The sequence below is a fragment of the Rhinatrema bivittatum genome, chromosome 7, assembly GCF_901001135.1.
Source record: "Rhinatrema bivittatum chromosome 7, aRhiBiv1.1, whole genome shotgun sequence".
NCBI lineage: Eukaryota > Metazoa > Chordata > Amphibia > Gymnophiona > Rhinatrematidae > Rhinatrema > Rhinatrema bivittatum.
Genome location: NC_042621.1, coordinates 304,309,422 through 304,331,787, shown reverse-complemented (window position 1 = coordinate 304,331,787; position 22,366 = coordinate 304,309,422). Strand labels below are relative to the sequence as shown.

Below are 22,366 nucleotides of genomic sequence, written 5' to 3'. Positions count from 1 at the left end.
AAACCCGCCCATTCTGTTGAGGGGGGAGAGTTGTCCACTCATTCTGGTTTTTTTTATAGCAGAATATACTTTCATATTTCATATTTTGTAAGTTTTGAAAATGTGGACTTTTTGAAATTTTGTTGATTGACTTGGGTATAGATTAATACTGAGGATCTGCAGATAGCACATGTGGTTAAGTGGTCTCCTTCTGCTGGTAGGGACTGATCTGTAGGTCTACAGGACGAAAATTAGCAGGTAAGAACCAATTTTCCTTTTTCTTGGCACTTTCTGCATTTTACTGTTTTGCTCTGTCTCCTGAATTAGTGTTTCTGAAGCCAGTCCTGGAATGTTGCTAAGCCAGTGGGGTTTTCATGAATATGCATATGAGAGATTTGCATGCGCTGCCCCCACTGTATGCATATCTCACGCATATTCATTGTGGATGCCCTCAAAACCACTTCGGACAACGCTGGTTTCCACTTGAGGTAGAGCAGTTGTCACCATTGGGAATGGTAGTAAATGATGAACCCTTTATGTGGAAGGAGTATTGTTTAAGGCAGAGGTACTCAGATGGCGTCTGGTTTGCAGGATGCTCCAAATAAATTAGCATGCATTGGAGACCAGTATATGCCGATGTATCTCATGCATACGCATCGGGGATATCCCAGAAACCAGTGGGGCAGTGGGAGAGGTTGGCAGCCTGAGGGCATGAAGTCTTAAGTGCTAATCTCAGGACCAGTTTGAGCTGCACTGGTTTAAGGGGAAAAGAAAGCAACCCTTTTTGCCCCCACCAGTAGTGGAGAGAGATCTTTTACAGGGACGAGCGTTGTTTCTTAGCAGGCAGCTGTGAGAGTACTCCCTGTCTGTGCCAGCAGTTCAGGTCTCCTGCAGGGGTCGGGCTGTTGTCTGCTGGCCCTCTAGCATTATGGGAGATTGCCCTTTTATTGCTCCGGCATCTGAGAGTTATCAAAGCACAAGAGACCTAAAAGAGAGGGCAAAGTTTCGTCTTTGCATGCGGTGTGGCTTGGGAGACCCTCTCCTTCAGGCAGCGTTCACTGCTGCTGAGAATCCTGAAAAGCTGGTGGCCATCAGGTAAAAGAGCTCAGGCCTAAGGATGCTGTTTATAACCATGATTTTTTCTCCTCCTTTCAGCTTTGCTTCTAGAAGCTCAATCAACACCGTTCCAAATCACCCCTTCAACCATGGCCAGTATAGTGAAGGGCCTGTACACTCTGAGACCAGGTAAGGACCGTGCCCGCCTCCTCTCTTAGCTGTGACTCTCACTTTGGTTGCCTGGAGAGAGCAAGTGAAAAGATGATCCTGTGACAGAGAACAACTGGGGGCGCATGGATCCTTTTGAGTCAGGGTTGGTTTTTTTTTTTGCCTGGCAGCCTCTTCCTGCCCCTTTCAACTTGCAGGCGAATTGAAAAGCTACCCGAAGTGAGGTTACCGTGCTGTGAGCCTTCATTTATGGCATCCCAGGATTTTTCAGACTTGTTGGAACCTCTTCCTTAGCCCAGCCATTCTAGTAGGCCTCTGTACCTGAGAGAAACGGATCCCTCTGCCTTTTTTTTTTTTAGATTTTATTTTTATAATTATCAACTATACATTCATAATCAAATGATATACTGAAAGGGAGGGTTTTATCAATAACAATATAAGAAAATATTTCTTTCTTATTTAAACTTCTAAATCCACTCCTCCTAGTCCACATTATAAGGGGGGAGGTATTCCCAACCTCATTACAATTTTCATTAACAAAAGAAAGACAGACAGACTAGCTAGACTGTTACACAGAGAGATCTCTTAATTACGTAAAGTACAACAAGCATTCTTACGGTGTTCTCCCAGTTATGCAGAGCTTACAACATCACATGTTTTATTTGCCAAGAAATGTAATACTTGATCTGGAGTAAAGAATAAGCAAGTTTGCTTACCGTAAACTGTGTTTTCTGTAGATAGCAGGGAGTTTAGCCATGCACAGTGGTGACGTCATCCGTGATGTCACGAAGGCGGAGCTACTCTCTTAGCTCGAAGAGCTTTGAAGTGCGCCTGCTCTCGGGTTCCCACGCTCCTCGAGCTCCCTCTAGGTTGGTTTTCCAAGCTAAGTGCTGGTGTAGGTGTTGTGAGGATGGAAGACTGTCCAGGGAGGTGGGTGGGAATGCATGGCTAAACTCCCTGCTATCCACGGAAAACACCGTTTACGGTAAGCAAACTTGCTTTTTTCTGGCGATTAAGCAGGACATTTAGCCATGCACAGTGGGAGTCCCAAGCACATAGGTTGCAAAAAGACATTTCTGAATCGAGAGAGGGTTTTTTTTTGGGGGGGGGGGGGTTTTGGCAACCAATGGAAGGTGGACAGCCCTCAATACTTATGAAAAGTTTTTTAGAATTGCAGATCCCAAGGAGGAATCTGAAGCAGACTGCTGACCGAGACAGTAGTGTGATGTAAACGTATGAACAGATGACCAGGTTGCTGCTCTGCAAATGTCCTGGATAGGTACTGCTTGAATGTGCGCTGTAGAAGCTGCAGTGGCTCTAATCTGATGAGCTTTTACAGAACCAGTAAGAGGTATTTCTTTTGTAGAATAACAGTATTGGATGCAGGCAGTAAGCCAATTAGAGAGTGTTCTTTTTGATACCGCTTGACCTGGATTGTTTGGGTTGAAGGAGACAAATAACTGAGACAAATGTCTGAGTGAGGCTGTTTTGTTCTTGTAAAACGCTAAGGCTCTTTTACAATCTAAGGTATGAAGAGACTTCTGTTGATCGTCAGTGTGTGGTTTTGGGGAAAAAACCGGAAGGGAGATTTTGTTTCAGAAATGAAGGGTGAGTTCGTAAAACCACCTTATCATGGTGAAATTTGAAGATATGGAAAATTGATCACTAGCGCTTGAAGTTCACTTATCCTTCTGGCCAAAGTGATGGCCACTAGGAAAAGCACCTTCCACATCAAGAATTTAAGCGTGGAGGTTAACATGGGCTCAAAGGGTGAATTCATCAACACTTCAAGGACTATCGGCTTTTTGAAAGGCGGGTGCAGTCAAAGCAAGCCTTTCATGAACTTTGAGATTAACGGATGGGTAGAGATGGAACAGCCCTCATTCGTGAGATGGTAAGCTACAATAGCACTAAGGTGAACCCTAATAGAAGTTACTGCCAGGTCTGAGCCGGGATAATTGATGGAGATAAGTTAACAGCGTCTCAGGTGGGCAAGATAGAGGGTCCAGTCTATTATTGGTGTACCATTTTGAATATCTATTCCATTTGAAGACATAATTCTTTCTGGTAGAAGGCTTTCGTGATGCGACGAGGACGTCCAAAATGTCTGGAGAAAGGTTCAGGGAACTCAGTAACTGCCGTTCAATCTCCATGCTGTCAGATGAAGGGAGGACTGCATGGGGTGAATCAGCTTTCCTGCGTCTTGAGAGAGAAGAAAAGGGTCTTTCGGTAAGAGTATTGGATGGGTGACTGAGAGACTAAGTAGATAAGGATACCATGGTTGTCTCGGCCACGCTGGAGCTATCAGGATTAGGTCTGATTTGTCCGCAATACATTTTTGGACTGTGTGTGAAATTAGCAGAATGGGAGGAAAAGCATACAGAAGACTTTTTCCCCAAGAAATCAGGAAAGTGTCCTGTGAAATTCTGTGCGCACTGGAAAGAAGGGAACAAAACTTTTGTACTTTCCGATTATTTTCTGATGCAACGAGGTCTATGTCCGGAGTTCCCCAGTGTGCGAAAATCTTGTCTGCTTCCACTTGATTGAGTGACCATTCGTGGGGATGGAAAACTCTGCTTAGTTTGTCTGCTCTTGTGTTCGCAAGACCTGGAAGGTAGGACGCCTGTAAGAAGATCTTGTTGCGTTCTGCCAATTCCCATATCAGAACTGCTTCCTTGCAAAGTGTCAACGAACCCGATCCCCTTTGTTTGTTGATATAGAACATGGCTACTTGATTGTCGGTATGGATCATTACTGACTTCTCTCGTAACCATGACTGGAATGCCATCAAAGAGTTCTTGATTGCTCTTAATTCCAGCAGATTTATTTGGAGACCTTGTTCTGCTGTGGACCAAAGACCTTGAGTGTCGAGATGTAAGAGATGGGCACCCCAGCCCTTCGTAGAAGCATCTGTTGTGAGTATTATCTGATGAGGGGGAAGCTGGAAGGGGCTTCCTTCTTTCAGAACGGACGGTCGGAGCCACTATTTGATGTCTTTTTTTCATGGAGCGTGTCATGCTTACTTTGTGGGACATTTGCTGGGTCAGCTGATTCCATTGAGATTTTAGACTCCACTGGAGACGTCTCATATGTAGACGGGTATTCTGGACTACATGAATTGCTGCCGCCATATGTCCCAAAAGCCACCAGTATTTGATGAGCTTGGAAGTACTGTCCGACGTAAAAGAGTCTGAGAGAGGTATTGTAAGGTTTTGATTCTGTCCAGAGGGATAAAAGCTCTGGATATTGGTGTTTGAATCAAAGCTCCTATGAATTGAATGGATTGGGAGGGATGGCGTTGAGATTTCTCGTAATTCACTATCCATCCCAAGTTTTGTAGACAAAGGAGCGTGCATTCCACTTGCTGTTTCAGGAGTTGTAGATTTGGAGATACCAGAAGCCAGTCGTCCAAGTAAGGGAATATGTTTATTTCCTGTTTGCTTAAGTGTGCCACAACCAACAGCAAGACATTTCGTGAATACTCGCGGGGCAGAGGAGAGACCAAATTGGAGTACTTTGTATTGATAGTGATGACTTGCAACTTGAAAACAAAGGTAACGCCTAAAATCCTTGTGGATTGGTATGTGAGTGTACGCATTCTTTAGATCCAGCGAGCACATCCAGTCGTTTGCTTGTAGAAAGGGAAGTACTGTTTTGAGAGAAGTCATTTTGAATTTTTCTATTGTGAGGTGTTTGTTTAGGGCTCGAAGGTCTAAAATAGGACGTAAGCCTCCCGACTTCTTTGGAATGAGGAAATATTGGGAGTAGAAATTGTTCTCCTTTTGAGAAGAGGGGATTGGCTGGATTGCCCTCTGGCGAAGAAGAATGGAAACTTCCGTCATGAGAGAAGGGACTTGATTTTGGGAAGTCTTGGAAGTGATGAGATATGGAAGAGTTGGGAAGGAGCTGAAATGTAGCTGGTACCCTTGAAGTATAATACTTAACACCCATCGATCTGTGGTAATTGTGGACCCCTGGGAATGAAATAAGGATAGTCTCCCCCCCCCCCCCGCCCACGTGAATTGTTGTGGCAAGATGATTTAAAAAGACTGCTTTGGCGTCTGTTGAGAGGTTTGTGGTTTTTGTTGTCTTGGTGTTCTTTGTCCTTGCAGCTGGGATTGCTGTCTCTGAGGTTGGTAAGGCTGTTGTCTATAACTAGGCTGGTAAGGTTGATAGTATCAGTATGGTCTGCGATAATAGTAACCTCTTCTATATTGACCTAAGAAGTGTTTAGATGTTGAAGGTGTGTCCAGAGGTGTCGTCGAAGACTGGACCGCTATATTCTGTTCTTTAATAAGAGACACTGTCTCTCGTAGCTTCTCTCCAAAGAGGTTATCTGGTCTGCAAGGCAAATTGGTTAGCCTGTCATGTACATCCTCTCTAATACTGCTGGCCCTGAGCCATGCCAGACGTCTAGCGGAAATGGAAGTAGCTGATGATCTCGCAGAGGTGTCAAAGGCTTCATATAATGTCCGCAACAAATGATGTAAGCCTTCCTGCAGATACCGGAAGGGTTGAGGCAGTGGAGCATCTCCCTGTGAAGTAGTGAGGAATGGCTGAAGCTGTTGAGTACAATTGAATAAATATTGTATTATGTAAAATTGGTGGTGGTTAATTCTAGAATTAAGCATAGAATTTTGATAAATTTTCTTTGCAAAGTCATCTAGGAGTTTATTGACTTTCCGGGAGGTGTGTTGGAGTATAGTCTGTTTTTCTTGGCTCTCTTCCTTGCCGATTCAACGACTATTGAATTGTGAGGAAGCTGTACGTTTGCATAGTAGGAAGTTTTTTGCATCCTGTATTTTAAATCTATTTTCTTAGAAATAGATGGAAGAAGGTGTGGAGTATCCAAAGCTTTATCCATAAGACCCTCCAATATTTGGTGGGGAGGTAGAGCAGTTGGTTCAGATGGAAAATCTAGTATTTGGAGAATCCCCATAACTTCAGATCTTGGGTCTGGAAGTTTTCGAGGTTCTATATTTAAGGCTAACCCCAGTTTCTCTAGGAATTTAGCGTAAGTTAAATATTCTGGTGGGGAAGTTGGTTGAGGAAGATCTTGTGGGGGGTCCAATGGAATACCTGTTGAACTTCCAGGTGATGATACCGGAGAAGGATCTGGTGTGATAGTTTGAACAGAAGAGAGAGGTGATTGTTGTGGAGATGGCAGGTTATGAGATGGATCTGAGGATCTGGTGGTAAAACATTAGGATCGGATGGTAAACCATGAAAAAACGTATGTAACAGTGTAGTGATTTGAGACATTGTCGCTTCAGCTGTTTGACGATGTGGATGGACCGGTAAGCTGGTCGATTTTTTTGATCGTTTAGACGGCGTCCTAGGGACTGATGAATGAGGAGACCTTAGTCTCTTTTTGGATTGTTTGACGAGCTCCACGATCTGGGGATGATTCCCAGCCCCTTGGAGAGTCCTTAATGTCTAACAAAATTGATAAAGGAGAGTGATGACCTCCTTGCTGAGATGGAGTTATAGTATGTTTAGTCTTTGACAGAGATTTCCCCGATTTATTCGGAATTGTCGGTGTTGATACTGTTTTTTCCGGTTGCGGGGGAGGAGGCGGCTTCTTAGATTTTTGAGGTAATTGCGTTTGTAGACTGAGATGCCTCGTATAAATCGACTTCTTCGATGGAGTCGACTCATACGTCGGTAGCGTCGTACGAGGCATCGACGCAGGATGCGATGCCGGTTTTAACGACGCATGTGTCATAGTCTGCGGAGCGGCCAAAGCATGTGTGGACGCAGACGCAGTATGCGATGCACGGCCCTCCGAGGTCAAGTGCGTGCGTCGAGGGGCCTCTGATCGGGGTTTTTGCCTACCCGGGGAGGACTTAGTCAATCGATCATCCATCGGAGAGGGGGCATATGTTTGCCTCACTCTCCATCTTTTCCTTCCATTGTCTTCTGGCCCGTGGGGACATTTTTCCACAGTCCCTACACGTGGCCTGATCATGGTCGGGAGCGAGGCATAAAGAGCAATAATTATGCCCATCGGTCACCGACATAATTTTGATGCAGGTACAATATTTTAAAACATGGGCTTTTTGGCATCCTGTCGTCTTTTCCTGTCGTTGTCCGTCGCGATAATTAGAAAAAAATTTTTGAATTTCAGTCAGGGCGAGAGTAGCACACACGTCTGTGTGTAACCGCGGAAAACTGAAACAGAGGGAGCTCAAGGAGCACGGGAACCCGTGAGCAGGCGCACTTCACAGTTCTTCGAGCTAAGAGAGTAGCTCCGCCTTTGTGACATCACGGATGACGTCACCACTGTGCATGGCTAAATGCCTTGCTTATCGCCAGAAAAATGTGTTCCCTGATATTTCAGAATACACTTACAAGGAAATTTTATTAAGTAAAATGCTCCAAATTCTAGCACTCTACTTTTAAGATTCAAAAATTCTTTTCTCTTCATCTGTTACTCTTGACACATCTGGAAATATGCTTATTTTAAAGCCCATAACCAATTCTTGTCGGTGGCGGAAATGTAGTCTCATAATCTATTCTTTGTCAGATTCTATGTGGAATGTAACCACCATTGTGGAGGGCACTAATGATTCCTCGTTTGTTGACTCCAATATTCTAGATACATTCATTGGAGGGGAGGCTGGTGAAAGCACTTGAAGACCCTCTCGATTTAAGGGGCCTTTTTTAAATGGTGGTATAAAATATGCCTTTGATATTATTGGAAGAGCCGGTTCTGAAATCTTAAATACTTGAGTCATATATTTCTTCAGAGTATCCTTAGCTGATATCAATGGTTCTCTAGGAAAATTTAATATCCGTAGATTTTTCCCCCTTATTAAATTTTCCAGCCTTTCCACTTTATTCGTGAGATCTCTGTTTTCTTTAGCCAAATCTATTTGAAGATTATGTTCTTAATTTCTTTCTTTAAAGTCACTTTATTTTCAGTTTTATCAAACCTATTCTTTTCAAGTTTATCCACACGCCTCTCCATAGCTTTTTGGGCTTCTACCACAGGATTCATTTTCAACTGTAAACTTCTATTCAATATCTGAATGGCGTCCCATATTTCTTCTAAGGTAATTCGTTCAAGTCTTACCATACCCAACGGCTCCACACCCCTTGGTGTAACTTCTCCGTCACTTGTTGCCTCTCCGGGCAAAGCTGGTAGTAAAGATGGAATCCCAGCTCCTGCGGGTGTGGTCTTCAGCATGACTGCTTCCAAATCAGCAATCTCGCTTCCTTCTCCTCGATCTTCCTCCCGGAGCCGCTCTACCAGCCTCACTTCTGCTGGATTCTCCGGCGCCATACCCATAATCGGGGACAACGATGTTTGTAGTTCATGCAAGGCCTCGGTTTCTTCTTCTTCCCGGAGGCCTTGCTGCGAACCTCCTCCACCCAATTCCAAACCTCTCCAAGTCAGGTGAGCGTCCATCGGTCCAATAATTGAAATGGCTTGGGGCACTGTAGGTATTTCGCGCTCCCTAGCCCGGCGCTTTCGCGCTGAATGCGGCATAACTCTCAACAGAGGAAAAAACGCCGAGGAGCCACTCTCACCAGCAAACAGTCCAGTCGGCCATCTTAGTTCCTCCCCCCCCGCTCTGCCTTTTCAAACCTTTCACAGGTATGCTGTGATGTTACAGTTGTGCATTGATAGGGAAGCCATCCAAGGGAGCAGGAACCAAGTCTCCTGCATACAAAGCCAGCGAGCCATCGGGCTGGCCCCAAGACATGCTTTGCGTTTTCTGCTAAATATTAATTGACTGGAAACCGATTTGTTGTGAATTTGCCATGTGCCCTTGTCAGTTGCCGTACATTGTGAAAGTAGCTTTCCACCCATAAACAGGGCAGACCATGTAGTGACATCATCCGGCAGCACCAAACACGCTCATGTCTCCTGGCAAGTAGAGCTTGTAGTTCTACTGAGCATGTGCGGGAAGTGCCTCGTGAGCATCCTCAGACGTTTTTTGTCCAAGCACAGTATGGACTGTTCTCGAGTCTCTCTCAGTCCTTGTGTTTTTATTGAAATTTCTACTTAACTTTCATTTCTTAGCAGCACTGCAGCGGCTGAGCAGAGTTGGAAGGGGATGTAAGCCATGGGGGGGGGGGGGAAGGGAGCCATGGGTGGTTGAGAATGGTGCTGTGCCGAACGGAGGTTGGTTCCGGTTGAGTTGGATGCCCAGAGGAAATGGCTGACACTGGATCTCTGTCTCAGGAAGAAATGTAATTTGCCTCAGTTCATGCCCCCTCTCAAGAGCTAATAACACACAGGGATCTATTTCACTAACTCTCTACCTCACTATTCAATAATTACACATACAAGAAGAGAGTATTAAATACATACAATCCTGAAATACAATATCTGTATAAATTTTATTGATCTCACACAATAGCTAATACATCCTATCTAGACACTTTAAAACTATCTAATCATCCCATCCATACAATCTCTCACATTCATACCATTTAAAAACATGAATATCTGTAAACAGTGATACTATAAATATCAAAACATACACTTATTAATGTATACAATACCCCAGTATATTGCACTATTTTATCACTATTTCATTACAATAGATATCATTTCCCAGTCGGTCAGTTCAAACAATTTTAACTGAGAACAGATTACTCTTTGAGTTACTTCAACCCCAACTAATCAAATGTTTCCAAATCAAGATAGAGTTTCTCTTTTCAATCCGCAGTACTCTCAAATTCCTTCCGGTCCATAACGATCAAAACTCCTCTCGGTCCGACAAAGATCTTTGTTTCACCCCCTACCTGGGGCTTCCTCAGGGACTTAATCAATGTAACTGCGTTCACTTCCCACACCTTAAAATACCAGTTTCTCAACACACCAGTTCATCGTTTTAGAAACTCCAGCTTATAATATCCATTGCAATTTCAACGTTAACTTCAAATTTTCATCGGTTTATAATTCACCGGAACCAGCAGGCATCACATGTCAAAAAAAGGTCAACAAGAGCTGACAGGAGTCTTCCTTTTATAACATTCCTGCAGTCGTTCTGCACAGTGATGCCTGCATCGTCGTCTTGAACGTTTCCATAATAGCTTTGCCGTACTGTGCGGCTATAATTATCAAAGCAAGCAGGGAAATGGTTCTGCAGGTGGTAATCCAGCTGGTTTTCGTGGCAGGAGAACTGGCAAAAGATTGAAGTTTATACCGATGCCTCTCTGTGCTGAGCTCTTTGAAAAGCGCACACAGCAATTACTGACTCATCCAGTATCAATTAAAATGTGCACTGCCGAGTTGTCCATTTGAAATACTTTAAGCTGAACCCCTGAGTGTCCCCTTGTTTAGAAGAGAATTACACTTTGTGGGAAAGGATTTCACTGATCTCACTTGTGATGACTTATCAGTGAAAACTGAGAAAAAATATTTCTCAAGCATTCCTGCTTTTTCCTTCTTCCCATTCACACATTTCTTTTTCTTTTATTTTAAAATATTTCTATTCTGCCCTTCTTACATTCAGGGTTAATTACAAAACTACACGCATAATATTTCACAATATAAAACGAATATAGATCAAACTGTTACTAATATAAAATCAAAATAAACCCTAAAACAGAGAGTCAAATAAGCAGATTAGTCATTGAAGGTGATCCTAAAAAGGTGGGTTTTCAGGTACTTTTTAAAGATCTTGGGGTCATTACAGTTTCTTCTTTTCTTTTCTCAGTCTTACAATACCAAATACCTACAGCAGCAAAGCTCTCTGTACCCAACACACCCGCCCCCAACACAGCAAAGCTCTCTGTACCCGACGCACCCGCCCACAACACAGCAAAGCTCTCTGTACCCGACGCACCCGCCCACAACACAGTAAAGCTCTCTGTACCCAACGCAACCGCCCACAACACAACAAAGCTCTCTGTACCCAACGCACCCTCCCACAGCAGCAAAGCTCTCTGCACCCAACGCACCCGCCCACAACACAGCAAAGCTCTCTGCACCCAACGCACCCGCCCACAACACAGCAAAGCTCTCTGCACCCAACGCACCCGCCCACAACACAGCAAAGCTCTCTGCACCCAACGCACCCGCCCACAACACAGCAAAGCTCTCTGCACCCAACGCACCCGCCCACAACACAGCAAAGCTCTCTGCACCCAACGCACCCGCCCACAACACAGCAAAGCTCTCTGTACCCAACGCACCCGCCCACAACACAGCAAAGCTCTCTGCACCCAACGCACCCGCCCACAACACAGCAAAGCTCTCTGCACCCAACGCACCCGCCCACAACACAGCAAAGCTCTCTGCACCCAACGCACCCGCCCACAACACAGCAAAGCTCTCTGCACCCAACGCACCCGCCCACAACACAGCAAAGCTCTCTGCACCCAACGCACCCGCCCACAACACAGCAAAGCTCTCTGCACCCAACGCACCCGCCCACAACACAGCAAAGCTCTCTGCACCCAACGCACCCGCCCACAACACAGCAAAGCTCTCTGCACCCAACGCACCCGCCCACAACACAGCAAAGCTCTCTGCACCCAGCGCACCCGCCCACAACACACCCGCCCACAGCAGCAAAGCGCTCTGTACCCTACACACCCGCCCACAACGGCAAAGCGCTCTGTACCCTACACACCCGCCCACAACGGCAAAGCGCTCTGTACCCTACACACCCGCCCACAACGGCAAAGCTCTCTGTACCCAACGCACCCGCCCACAGCGGCAAAGCTCTCTGTACCAAACACACCCGCCCACAGCGGCAAAGCTCTCTGTACCAAACACACCCGCCCACAGCGGCAAAGCTCTCTGTACCAAACACACCCGCCCACAGCAGCAAAGCTCTCTGTACCAAACGCACCCGCCCACAGCGGCAAAGCTCTCTGCACCCAACGCACCCGCCCACAGCAGCAAAGCTCTCTGTACCAAACGCACCCGCCCACAGCGGCAAAGCTCTCTGCACCCAACGCACCCGCCCACAGCAGCAAAGCTCTCTGTACCAAACGCACCCACCCACAGCGGCAAAGCTCTCTGTACCCAACGCACCCGCCCACAGCGGCAAAGCTCTCTGTACCCAACGCACCCGCCCACAGCGGCAAAGCTCTCTGCACCCAACGCACCCGCCCACAGCAGCAAAGCTCTCTGTACCAAACACACCCGCCCACAGCAGCAAAGCTCTCTGTACCAAACACACCCGCCCACAGCGGCAAAGCTCTCTGTACCAAACACACCCGCCCACAGCGGCAAAGCTCTCTGTACCCAACGCACCCGCCCACAGCAGCAAAGCTCTCTGTACCAAACACACCCGCCCACAGCAGCAAAGCTCTTTCCCTTTACGTACCCGGATCGGTCCAGACCGTGGATTGAGCCTCCTGTCCAGCAGATGGAGACAGACCAAAACTGAAAGGGTATCCTGTATCAGGACAGAGCCTACCCTGCAGCCCTTCAGTATTTGTCTGTCTCCAGCAGATGCCGGCTGCTCACACTGCGGTTCCCTGGCTTAATTCCTTAGCCTTTGCCCTGTTGGGTTCTTTTCCTCTATTTCTGTCAGATCAAGCAAGTATCTTTATTCCCTCTAAAATAAAAAAAAACCCAAATAGTGACAGTTTTCTGTCAGACCTTTGAACAGGCTCTGTTTCTCTCAGGCGACAGTGCTGTCTCCTCGCTCTTGGGGGGCCTAGGGGGGTTTTCACCCCTTGTTTTATGCAGCCTAGGCTCCCTTCCCGGTGATCCTTCTGTTGGGGCGATTCTGGTGGTCCAGTCACTCCCCCTATTTAGCTGCCTTTGCCTCACTATCTCCCGGGGCGCTCAATTCCCCAGCTGTGCCAGCAGGGAAGTTCATTCCTCTGCAATTTTAAAGTAAAAAAAAAAAAAAAGGATTGAGGCACTTCAGCTTAAGTGCTGATTGATTTCTCGGCAGCTTTTTGCTCTTTAACAAAGAAGCGAGCAGGGTTTGTTCTCCTGCACCCGCTCCTCAGCACCGGACAGCTCAGCTTTTTTTTTTTTTCTCTGCCTCGTGGCACTTTTTACTGAGGTCATGCCGTGATCAAATCTTTGCCTGACCTGCGGGGAGCCTGCATCGCAGCTCTCCCGCGAAGGGCTTTGCTCGGGGTGTCTGCTGGGTGGGGAGGGTCCCTGCCAAGCAGCGATCAAGCCGACGACCCGAGGGAGGTCCTCTCACTGCATGGCCAGGCCGTTCCAGAGTCGGCGAACGGCGGCCATCTTGGGGATCTCTGCAGCTCCCAATTTGGGGCTGCGGGAGGCAGAGATTCCTCCGGAGGATGCGATCATGGCCACGATGCCGGCTCACATGGACCCGGTCCTGGCGGGACTCAGGGCTCCTCTATGCACTTTCCCCTTCCATCCCATGCACAAGCTGTTGCTCCTCCGGGAATGGGAAGCTCCAGAGGTGGGGCTATGAATGGGGAGAGCTATGGACAAACTCTATCCTCTCCCTGAGGGTTGCCTGGAGATGCTTAAAATTCCCAAGGTGGATTCTTCTGTGTCTGTGGTCACCAAGCACACCACTATTCCAGTGGTGGGTGCCACAGCTTTGAATGACATGCAGGACCGCAAGCTCGAGTTCTATCTCAAGCGTATCTTCGAAGTATTGGCAGCGGGCAAGCCCTAGGTGGGTTCAACAATTGCTCAGCACCCAGGAGCAGGCCGAATGGTTGGAAGGCACTGTGGCGTATGGGACGGATGCTCTTTACGACTTACTCCGCGTACAGGCCAAAGCGATGGTTTCAGCGGTGTCGGCCAGATGTCTCCTCTGGCTGCGCAATTGGTCGGCAGATTCTTCCTCCAAGTCTCAGTTGGGCACACTTCCTTTCAAGGGTAAGTTGCTCTTTGGCGAGGACCTGGAACAGCTTATTAAGTCCTTGGGTGAGAACAAGGTCTATAAGCTGCCAGAGGACCGCCCGAAACAGTCGAGGTCCTTTTTCCCTACCCGTTCCCACTTCCGGGGCCAGCGAAGGTATAATAATCGGGCGTGAGGTGCTTTCTCTAAAGGAAATTCCTCCAGATCCCAGTCCTGGTCTCATTCCTTTTGGGGCCATCGTGCCTTCCGAGATTGTAATCCACAATATTCCATCGCAAAGCCCGCCTCCCAATGAGATCCGGCCGGTCTATTCCTCCGTTCCAAACTTAGGTGGTCGTCTCTCATTGTTCTTAGAGGAATGGGCCAAAATCACGTTGGACTAGTGGGTCCTCGAAATAATAGAGGGAGGTTACACATTGGAGTTTGCTCGAGACCTGCTGGATCTGTACATAGTCTCTCCTTGCGGCCACCGAAAGCGGTCTGCTGTATGCTAGAATCTTGCCAGGCTCCAGGAGCTGGGGGCCATCGTCCCAGTCCCGGTGGAGGAACAAGGCGCCGGCCAGTATTCCATCTACTTCATTGTGCCGAAAAAGGACAGTTCCTTCTGTCCCATCTTGGACCTCAAGAGAGTCAACCAGGCCCTCAGGGTACCACATTTTCAGATGAAGACTCTGAGGGCGGTCATAGCGGCTGTTCGCTCCGGTGAATATCTGGCCTCTCTCGACTTGACTGAGCTTACTTACACATCCCGATTCGACATGAGCATCAGAAGAATCTCCGATTCAACATTCTGGGCCAGCATTTCCAGTTCAGGGCTCTGCCCTTCGGTCTAGCCACCGTGCCGTGCACTTTTACCAAGGTCATGATGGTTGTGGCGGCCGCTCTCCGACGAGAAGGAGTCCTAGTCCATCCTTACCTGGACGACTGGCTCATGCGAGCCAAGTCTGAGACTCTCTGCAGGGTGGCAGTCGACTGGGTTCTTGCTCTCCTCACCTCTCTCGGGTGGATAGTCAATTTCCCCAAAAGCAATCTGCAGCCCTCCCAGATCTTGGAATTTCTGGGGACGCGTTTCGATACCCGAGTATCCTGCCGGATGCTTGGGCTCGGGCGTTTCGATACCCGAGTTCCTGCCGGACGCTCGGGCGTTCAAACTGATGGATCAAATGCAAAATTTCCTCTCGCTTCCGCTGCTTACGGCATGGGACTTACCTCCAAGTTCTGGGGTCCATGGCTTCTACTATCGACCTGGGCTTTTGTGCATATGTGACCATTACAGAAAGCTTTGCTATCCCGCTGGAAACCGATGTCGGAACAGTTTTGGACGATTCTCCCACTCTCCGACTCTACCATCACCGACATACAATGGTGGCTATCGCTGACGCACCTCCTGAGGGGGATGTCCCTACAGACTCCGCAGTGGATTGTAGTCACGACAGATGCCAGTCTCTCCGAGTGGGAAGCAGTCTGCCAGTCCCAGGCTATGCAGGGATACTGGTCTCCAGTCCAATCCCACTGGCACATCAATCGCCTGGAGGCCTGGGCGGTCTGCCTGGCTCTACAGGTTTTTCTTCCTCTGATTCGCTGCAAGGCGGTGCGAGTACTCTCGGACAACTCCACCACAGTGGCTTATATCAGTCAACAGGGGGGCACCCGGAGTCGCCTGGTGGCCCTAGAAGCCAGTGAGCTCTTTGCCTCGGCGGAGCGTCACTTGGAGCGCCTAGCAGCCTCCCATATAGCAGGCAAGGAGAATGTGCAAGCCGATTTCCTGAGTCGTCAGCGTCTCGATCCCGGCGAGTGGGCGTTATCAGACGGAGCAATGGATCTGATCGTCAGCAGGTGAGATCTGCCTCACCTGGACCTGATGGCAGCCTTGAGCAATGCCAAAGCTCCCAGGTTCTTCAGCCGCTGGAGGGAGCACTGTTCAGAAGGAGTGGATGCACTAGTCCTTCCCTGGCCCTATGACGTCCTTCTGTATGTGTTTCCTCCTTGGCCTAGTGGGAAAAGTTCTCAGAAGAATAGAACTTCACAGGGGACTGGTCATCCTCGTGACACCCGAATGGCCCCGCAGACTGTGGTTCGCAGATCTGGTAAATCTGGACACGGACGGTCATCTTCCTCGCCTGCTTCGGCAGATTCCCGTATTTTTCGACCAGGCAGATCGCTTCTGTCTAGCGGCCTGCTTTTGAACGACGAAGACTAAGAAAAAAGGGTTATAAAGAGGAAGTTATATCCACTCTGCTTCGAGCCCGTAAGCAGTCTACTTCACTGGCTTATGTCCGCGTTTGGAAAGTTTTTGAAAATGTCTGTGCGGAATTGGGTGTCTCGGCTCATTCAGCTCCAGTTTCTATGATTCTTTCCTTCCTCCAGAAGGGCCTTTCCAAGGGTCTCTCCTTCAGCTTGTTGCACGTCCAAGTTTCCGCTCTCTGCTCCCTCTTAGGCAGCATTGATGGTTACGCAGTAGCGTCTCACCCGGATGTTGTCCGTTTCCTCAAAGGCGCCAAGCATTTGAAGCTGCCCTTCTGGTCCTCTTGTCCTTCGTGGAGTCTTAATTTAGTCCTTAGGGCTCCTTGTGAAGCACCTTTCGAACCTCTCTGTTGGGCTACCCTTAAGGATTTGACGCCCAAGACAGTCTTCCTGGTTTCTATCTGCTCTGCCAGAAGGGTGTCCGAGATTCAAGCGTTGTCCTGTCGGGAGCCTTTCTGCGGTTTTCTGATTCAGGAGTTTCTCTCAAGACTGTACCTTTTTTCTTGCCAAAGGTTGTTTCTTCTTTTCATGTCAATCAGTCAGTGGAGCTTCCTGCGTTCTCTCCTGAGGATATAGCGGGTTCAGTTGGGAGTGATCTTCGCCACCTTGATATAAAAACGCGTTTTACTGCGTTACCTTCAGGTTACCAATGACTTCTGGGTCTCAGATCATCTTTTTGTCCTGTGGAGTCATCCAAATAGGGGCAACCAAGCTTCTAAGACTACGATCGCTCGGTGGTTGAAGGAGGCGATTTCGTCAGCCTATATCCGCCAAGACCAGGTAGTTCCGGAGGGCCTAAAGGCTCATTCCTTGTGTTCCCAGGCTACTTCTTGGGCAGAGAGTCAATCAGTCTCTCCGCAGGAAATATGCAGGGCCACTACGTGGAAATCCCTGCATATCTTTGCTCGACATTACCGCCTTGATGTATAGGCGCCAGTGTTTGGTTCCTTCGGTCGGCAGGTGCTTCGAGTGGGACTGTCTCGGTCCCCCACCCTCTGTAGGGAAACTTTGGTACATCCCATGGTCTGGACTGATCTGGGTACGTACAGGGAAAGGAAAATTAGTTCTTACCTGTTAATTTTCGTTCCTGTAGTACCACGGATCAGTCCATACACCCTTCCCTGTATTTTCTGCCATCCACTCGAAGTTCTTTTTGCAGGTTACTGGATGTTTTTCATCTGTGATTATCCTTAAAGGCACCGGAAGCATCTGTTTTGATGACTATAGATATGCAAGAGCGGTCATACAGAGTCCATTCAATGTTTGCAATTGTTTAGTTTTTGTGAGTTCTCTTGTTACTTGCTTGATCTTTTACTGGTTATCTTTATTCTTATCTGCTTTGACAATGGTTATACTGAAGGGCTGCAAGGTAGGCTCTGTCCTGATATAGGATACCCTTTCAGTTTTGGTCTGTCTCCATCTGCTGGGCAGGAGGCTCAACCCATGGTCTGGACTGATCCGTGGTAGTACAGGAACGAAAATTAACAGGTAAGAACTAATTTTCCTGTACCCAACACTCCCGTCCACATACAACAGCAAAGCTTTCTAGATCCCAACACACCCGCCCACATACAACAGCAAAGCTTTCTAGATCCCAACACACCCGCCCACATACAACAGCAAAGCTTTCTAGATCCCAACACACCCGCCCGAAGGACCCTGCTAATTTCTGCCCCATCTCAAACCTCCCATTTATAGCCAAGATAATGGAAAGAGCTGTCAACTCACAACTGTCCAACTACCTTGAAGACCACAAGATCCTTCATACCGCACAATTTGGCTTCTGTAAACATTTTAACACGGAATCCCCCCTCCTCATGCTCTCCGACCACCTCCTCAGAGGCATGGACCAAGGTAACAGCTACATTCTTGCCCTCCTAGATATTTCGGCCGCATTTGACACCATATGCCATCACCACCTCCTCACCCGATTAAAAGATATCGGCATTTCAGGCTTAACCCTTCTTTGGTTCTCTTCCTACCTCTCTAACAGAAAATTCTCTGTAAAAATAGGTAATGCCACATCTGCCCACTATCCTCTCTTACATGGGGTTCCTCAGGGTTCCTCCCTCTCCTCCACCCTTTTCAACATCTACCTCACCCCGCTCTGCCAACTCCTCTCAGATCTCAAACTAAAATTCTACCTATATGCCGATGATGTGCAAATCATCATACCAATCCACTCCTCTATCACAGATGCCTTATCGCACTGGGACACCTGCCTTAAATTTATCAACTCTCTCCTCAACAATCTCCACCTTGCACTTAACACCACAAAAACCGAACTACTTTTCATTTCCCACCACCCCACCCCTTGCTCTAGACCCAGCCTTCAAGCTAATCTCCTCGCAACCAGTTGTAAGAGACCTTGGAGTACTCCTGGACCAACAACTAAATCTCAAGGGATACGTCAGCTCCATCCTCAAAGAAGGATTCTTTAAACTTAATGTACTAAAAAAACTCAAGCCCTTACTACACTCCCATGACTTCCGGACAGTAATCCAAACCACACTAACATCTAAACTGGATTATTGCAACTCTCTACTCTTGGGTCTCCCGTACTCCACAATAAGACCTCTCCAAATGATCCAAAACGCTATGGCAAGAGTCATATCAAATGCCTGTTAAACAGACCATATAACCCCCATTCTCAAAGACCTCCACTGGCTCCCCATCCCCTCTCGCATTCTTTACAAAACACGCACTATCATCCTCAAAGCCATTTACTCCCACCACTCCAACTGGCTTGACATTCCTTTCACCTCTGCACACCTTAATCGTCCCACTAGAACAATCAACAAAGGAACCCTTCACGTGCCCTCTCTAAAAACAGCACACCTTTCCACCACAAGGGAACGTGCCCTCACTATCGCAGGCCCCTCACGTTGGAATACCCTGCCCTCAGCACTCCGTCCCGAATCATGTTCTCTCAAATTTAGGAAGAAACTAAAAACATGGTTATTTAAACAGGCATTTCCTGATTAGCAAACCCCCCTGCTATAACCATCAATCATCTTCTTCTACCATCGTACACTGTGATCTTTATGTTCTATTAATGTATATAATAACTAGCATTCATGATATGTTCCAATAGTTACCTATGTTAAGAACTCTACACCAGTTGTACTATCTTTCTATGCTGCTTTCCCGCGCTTCTCTTCGCCCACCTGTTTTATTCCCTTGTTAATTGTATTTTCTATTCATTTTGTTATATTGTAAACCGATGTGATGTTCACACTAATACCGGTATAAAAAAGGTTTTAAATAAATAACAGCAAAGCTTTCTAGATCCCAACACACCCGCCTACATACAACAGCAAAGCTTTCTAGATCCCAACACACCCGCCTACATACAACAGCAAAGCTTTCTAGATCCCAACACACCCGCCTACATACAACAGCAAAGCTTTCTGCTCACCCAGGGAAGCCAGGGCTCAAATTCTGCTTCTGCTCCTTGTGACCTTGGGCAAGTCCCTTCACCCTCCATTGCCTCAGGTAGAAATTTAGATTGTGAGCTCTCTGGGGACAGGGAAATACATGCAGTACCTGAAAGTAATCTGCTTTGAAATGCTGAAAGGTGGAAGATAAGTCAAATAAAATAAATGTCAGAGATAGACAACCCCGGTCCTCGAGTGCTGCAAACAGGTCTGGTTTTCAGGATATCCACACTACATATTCAGGAGATGTCATGCCCTGCCTCCACTGTATGCAAACCTATATCGTGCATATTCGTTATCGGTATCCTGAAGAACCACTTTGTTCATGCCACTTGAAAAGTAGAGTTGCCTGCCTCTGACATATCTGATTCGGAGCGATTGCTTTTCTGCTTCTGGCTGAAGTGGTCACCTCAGAGGCTGTGGGGTCCATAGAACCAGCTTTGAACCACAAACTGATTGAAACATCGTCTTGTGCACAGGTTAAAGGGGGCCGTCGCTTTTCAGAGCATGCTTGATATTTTAAAATTGTGGATGTATCTTAGAGAACACACACAGAAACAAATTTCAACATCAAGATGGAAATAGCCAAAGAAAAACTGTAGCAGCCATTGAACCTTTATCACAGCGTCGCACGCCATATCCGTGAGATGCTTTTCAAGATTTTATCGAGTAAGACTTCCAGGAAACTGACTTCACCCACTCCTTGCTGCACACTCAAGTGATCAAATAAGATCCCAGCCTTGACAATGTTTCGGCATCCTCGGGGGACTCTCTCAAACGGTACAAAATGCACAATAAGCAACATGTCAGTTACCTGTTTAAAAATATATACACTCGCACCATATTAAAAAAAAAAAAAAAGGGAGCCTAGAGGAATCCTGCCCTCGCAGATGGCCTCTTCAGAAAATGGCAGACATGCTACTGCTTCACCACCAAACTTAGTAATTTAAAAGGACACCAACCCAGACACTTAACCAGTCAGAACATTTTACGTCAGCATTTGTTCTTTGGATCACTGACCGGTCAATGGGGGGGGGGTCATGCTACTGAAGGAAATGTGATCGTTACTAGGGATGTGCGTTCGTTTTGGACGAATTAGGCAATTTCAACGAAGTGCCTAATTCGTCCTGTTTCGGGAAACCCGAAAAACGAACGTAATTTTTCTGAAATTTCGGAAAAAATTCGTTTTTCGGATTAGCGCACACTAACGTTTAAATGTTAGCGAGCACTAACGGGGAGTTAGCGTGCACTAACCCGAAATTTCAGGAAGCCCGAACCGCGGGAAAAATGAAATTTCCTGTGGCGAGCGGATCTAATCATTACTAGACCCAGGTCTCTTCACTGTCTTTGTAGGTGCATTATGGAATGGCTAAAGGAAAAAATATGCCTGTTTGTACATGATATGAAAACTCGCAACAGAATATATATGTTGGGGGAATAGATAAAATGAGAATTGGAAGAATAGTTGAGCATTTAGCAGTTGCATTTTCAGCCTCCAAAAACGTGAAATTTTGTAGAACTCTAAGGGCCAAATACCTTTTCTTTTGGAGGTGAAGAAGTAGGAGTCACCAACCAGGAAAAGAGATGATGATCCCAAGGTCTCTAATTTCCTCAAGGGAGCCAGTTAGCTGAGAAATCTAATAAAGGCATGCATGGGATAGGGTGGAGGGAGGAGTAAGACCTGTGAGAGCACAGGAGGAGGTACCTCTGGGCAGACTGGGTGACCCAAGTGCTCCTCTTCTGTCCACACCCTCTATGTAGAGTGGAAGTGGCCTAGTGGTTAGAGCAGGGCTCCAGTCCCCCAAACAGGTCTGGTTTTCAGGATATCCACAATATGCATGAGGTATATTTGCATGCATTACCTCCACTCTATGCACATTCTTTGTGGATATCCTGAAAACCAGACCTGTTTGGGGCACTCCTGGAGCAGAGTAATGGGCTGGGAACCAAGACAGCAAGGTTCAAATCCTGCTTATGGAAAATACACTGCTTCAGGTTGTGAGATATATCTCTTGTTGCGGCAGGTACCCATCTAGATTGTAAACTCTTTGGAGATTTGTACTTGTAGGTAATTTGTGGGGACGTGGTTCTGGTATATAGGCTGAAATAAAACATTTCCATTGTACAGTCAGAGCAATGATTTTATGAACAAAGCAATGATTGGGATCGCTCTTGTCTGTATTCCTTTCAGTATTGGTAAGTGACAGCTCATTTTTTATTCTACAGAATGGGTTCAGCTAGCACCAGCTTTATTTTCTAAATTTATCCCCAATATTCTCCCTCCGGCTGTCGAATCAGAGCTGCAGAACTATGCAGAGCAGGACCAGAAGCTTCAGCGAGATCTGATGCAAAACGGATTTACCAGGTGAGGACTTCAGCAGAGGTGCGGGCAGGAGTCGTGCTGAAACGTCACAGAATGTATAGAGTTTCGGTGGTAGATGGCTGGACTGCATGATAAGTGTGCAGGGCTTCATTACAGAGAGCACGTGGCACTTCCTGGGCTGGTACTGCATCTGCTGCACATGCGTAGGCCAAGTACCACCTGCTGTATTTGTGTCATGATTGTGCCTAGAAATGGCTCATTTCACTTACCAGTGGGGAAGCTGTGTGAATTATTTAAAGCACAAGAATAAGCATTGGAGAGTTGCAAAATACAGTTTTGTAAGGTGCCTCATGGACTGGGCTGATAGAATAGAGCATCAGCTCTAT

At 47.0% G+C, this 22,366-nt stretch overlaps 1 protein-coding gene across 5 annotated transcripts in view; it reads left to right on the top strand.

The window, feature by feature from the left end:
• The window catches only part of CACUL1 (CDK2 associated cullin domain 1), a 200,716-nt gene that overhangs the window by 107,237 nt on the left and 71,113 nt on the right, over positions 1-22,366 (top strand). For 3 of the 5 annotated variants that reach the window (XM_029610500.1, XM_029610501.1, XM_029610498.1), the window contains 2 exons: positions 1,135-1,224; positions 21,884-22,022. In XM_029610500.1, the coding sequence (XP_029466360.1) occupies positions 1,135-1,224; positions 21,884-22,022 (229 nt within the window). The remainder of the gene's footprint in view (positions 1-1,134; positions 1,225-21,883; positions 22,023-22,366) is intronic. The other 2 variants (XM_029610503.1, XM_029610502.1) reach the window with 1 other exon arrangement.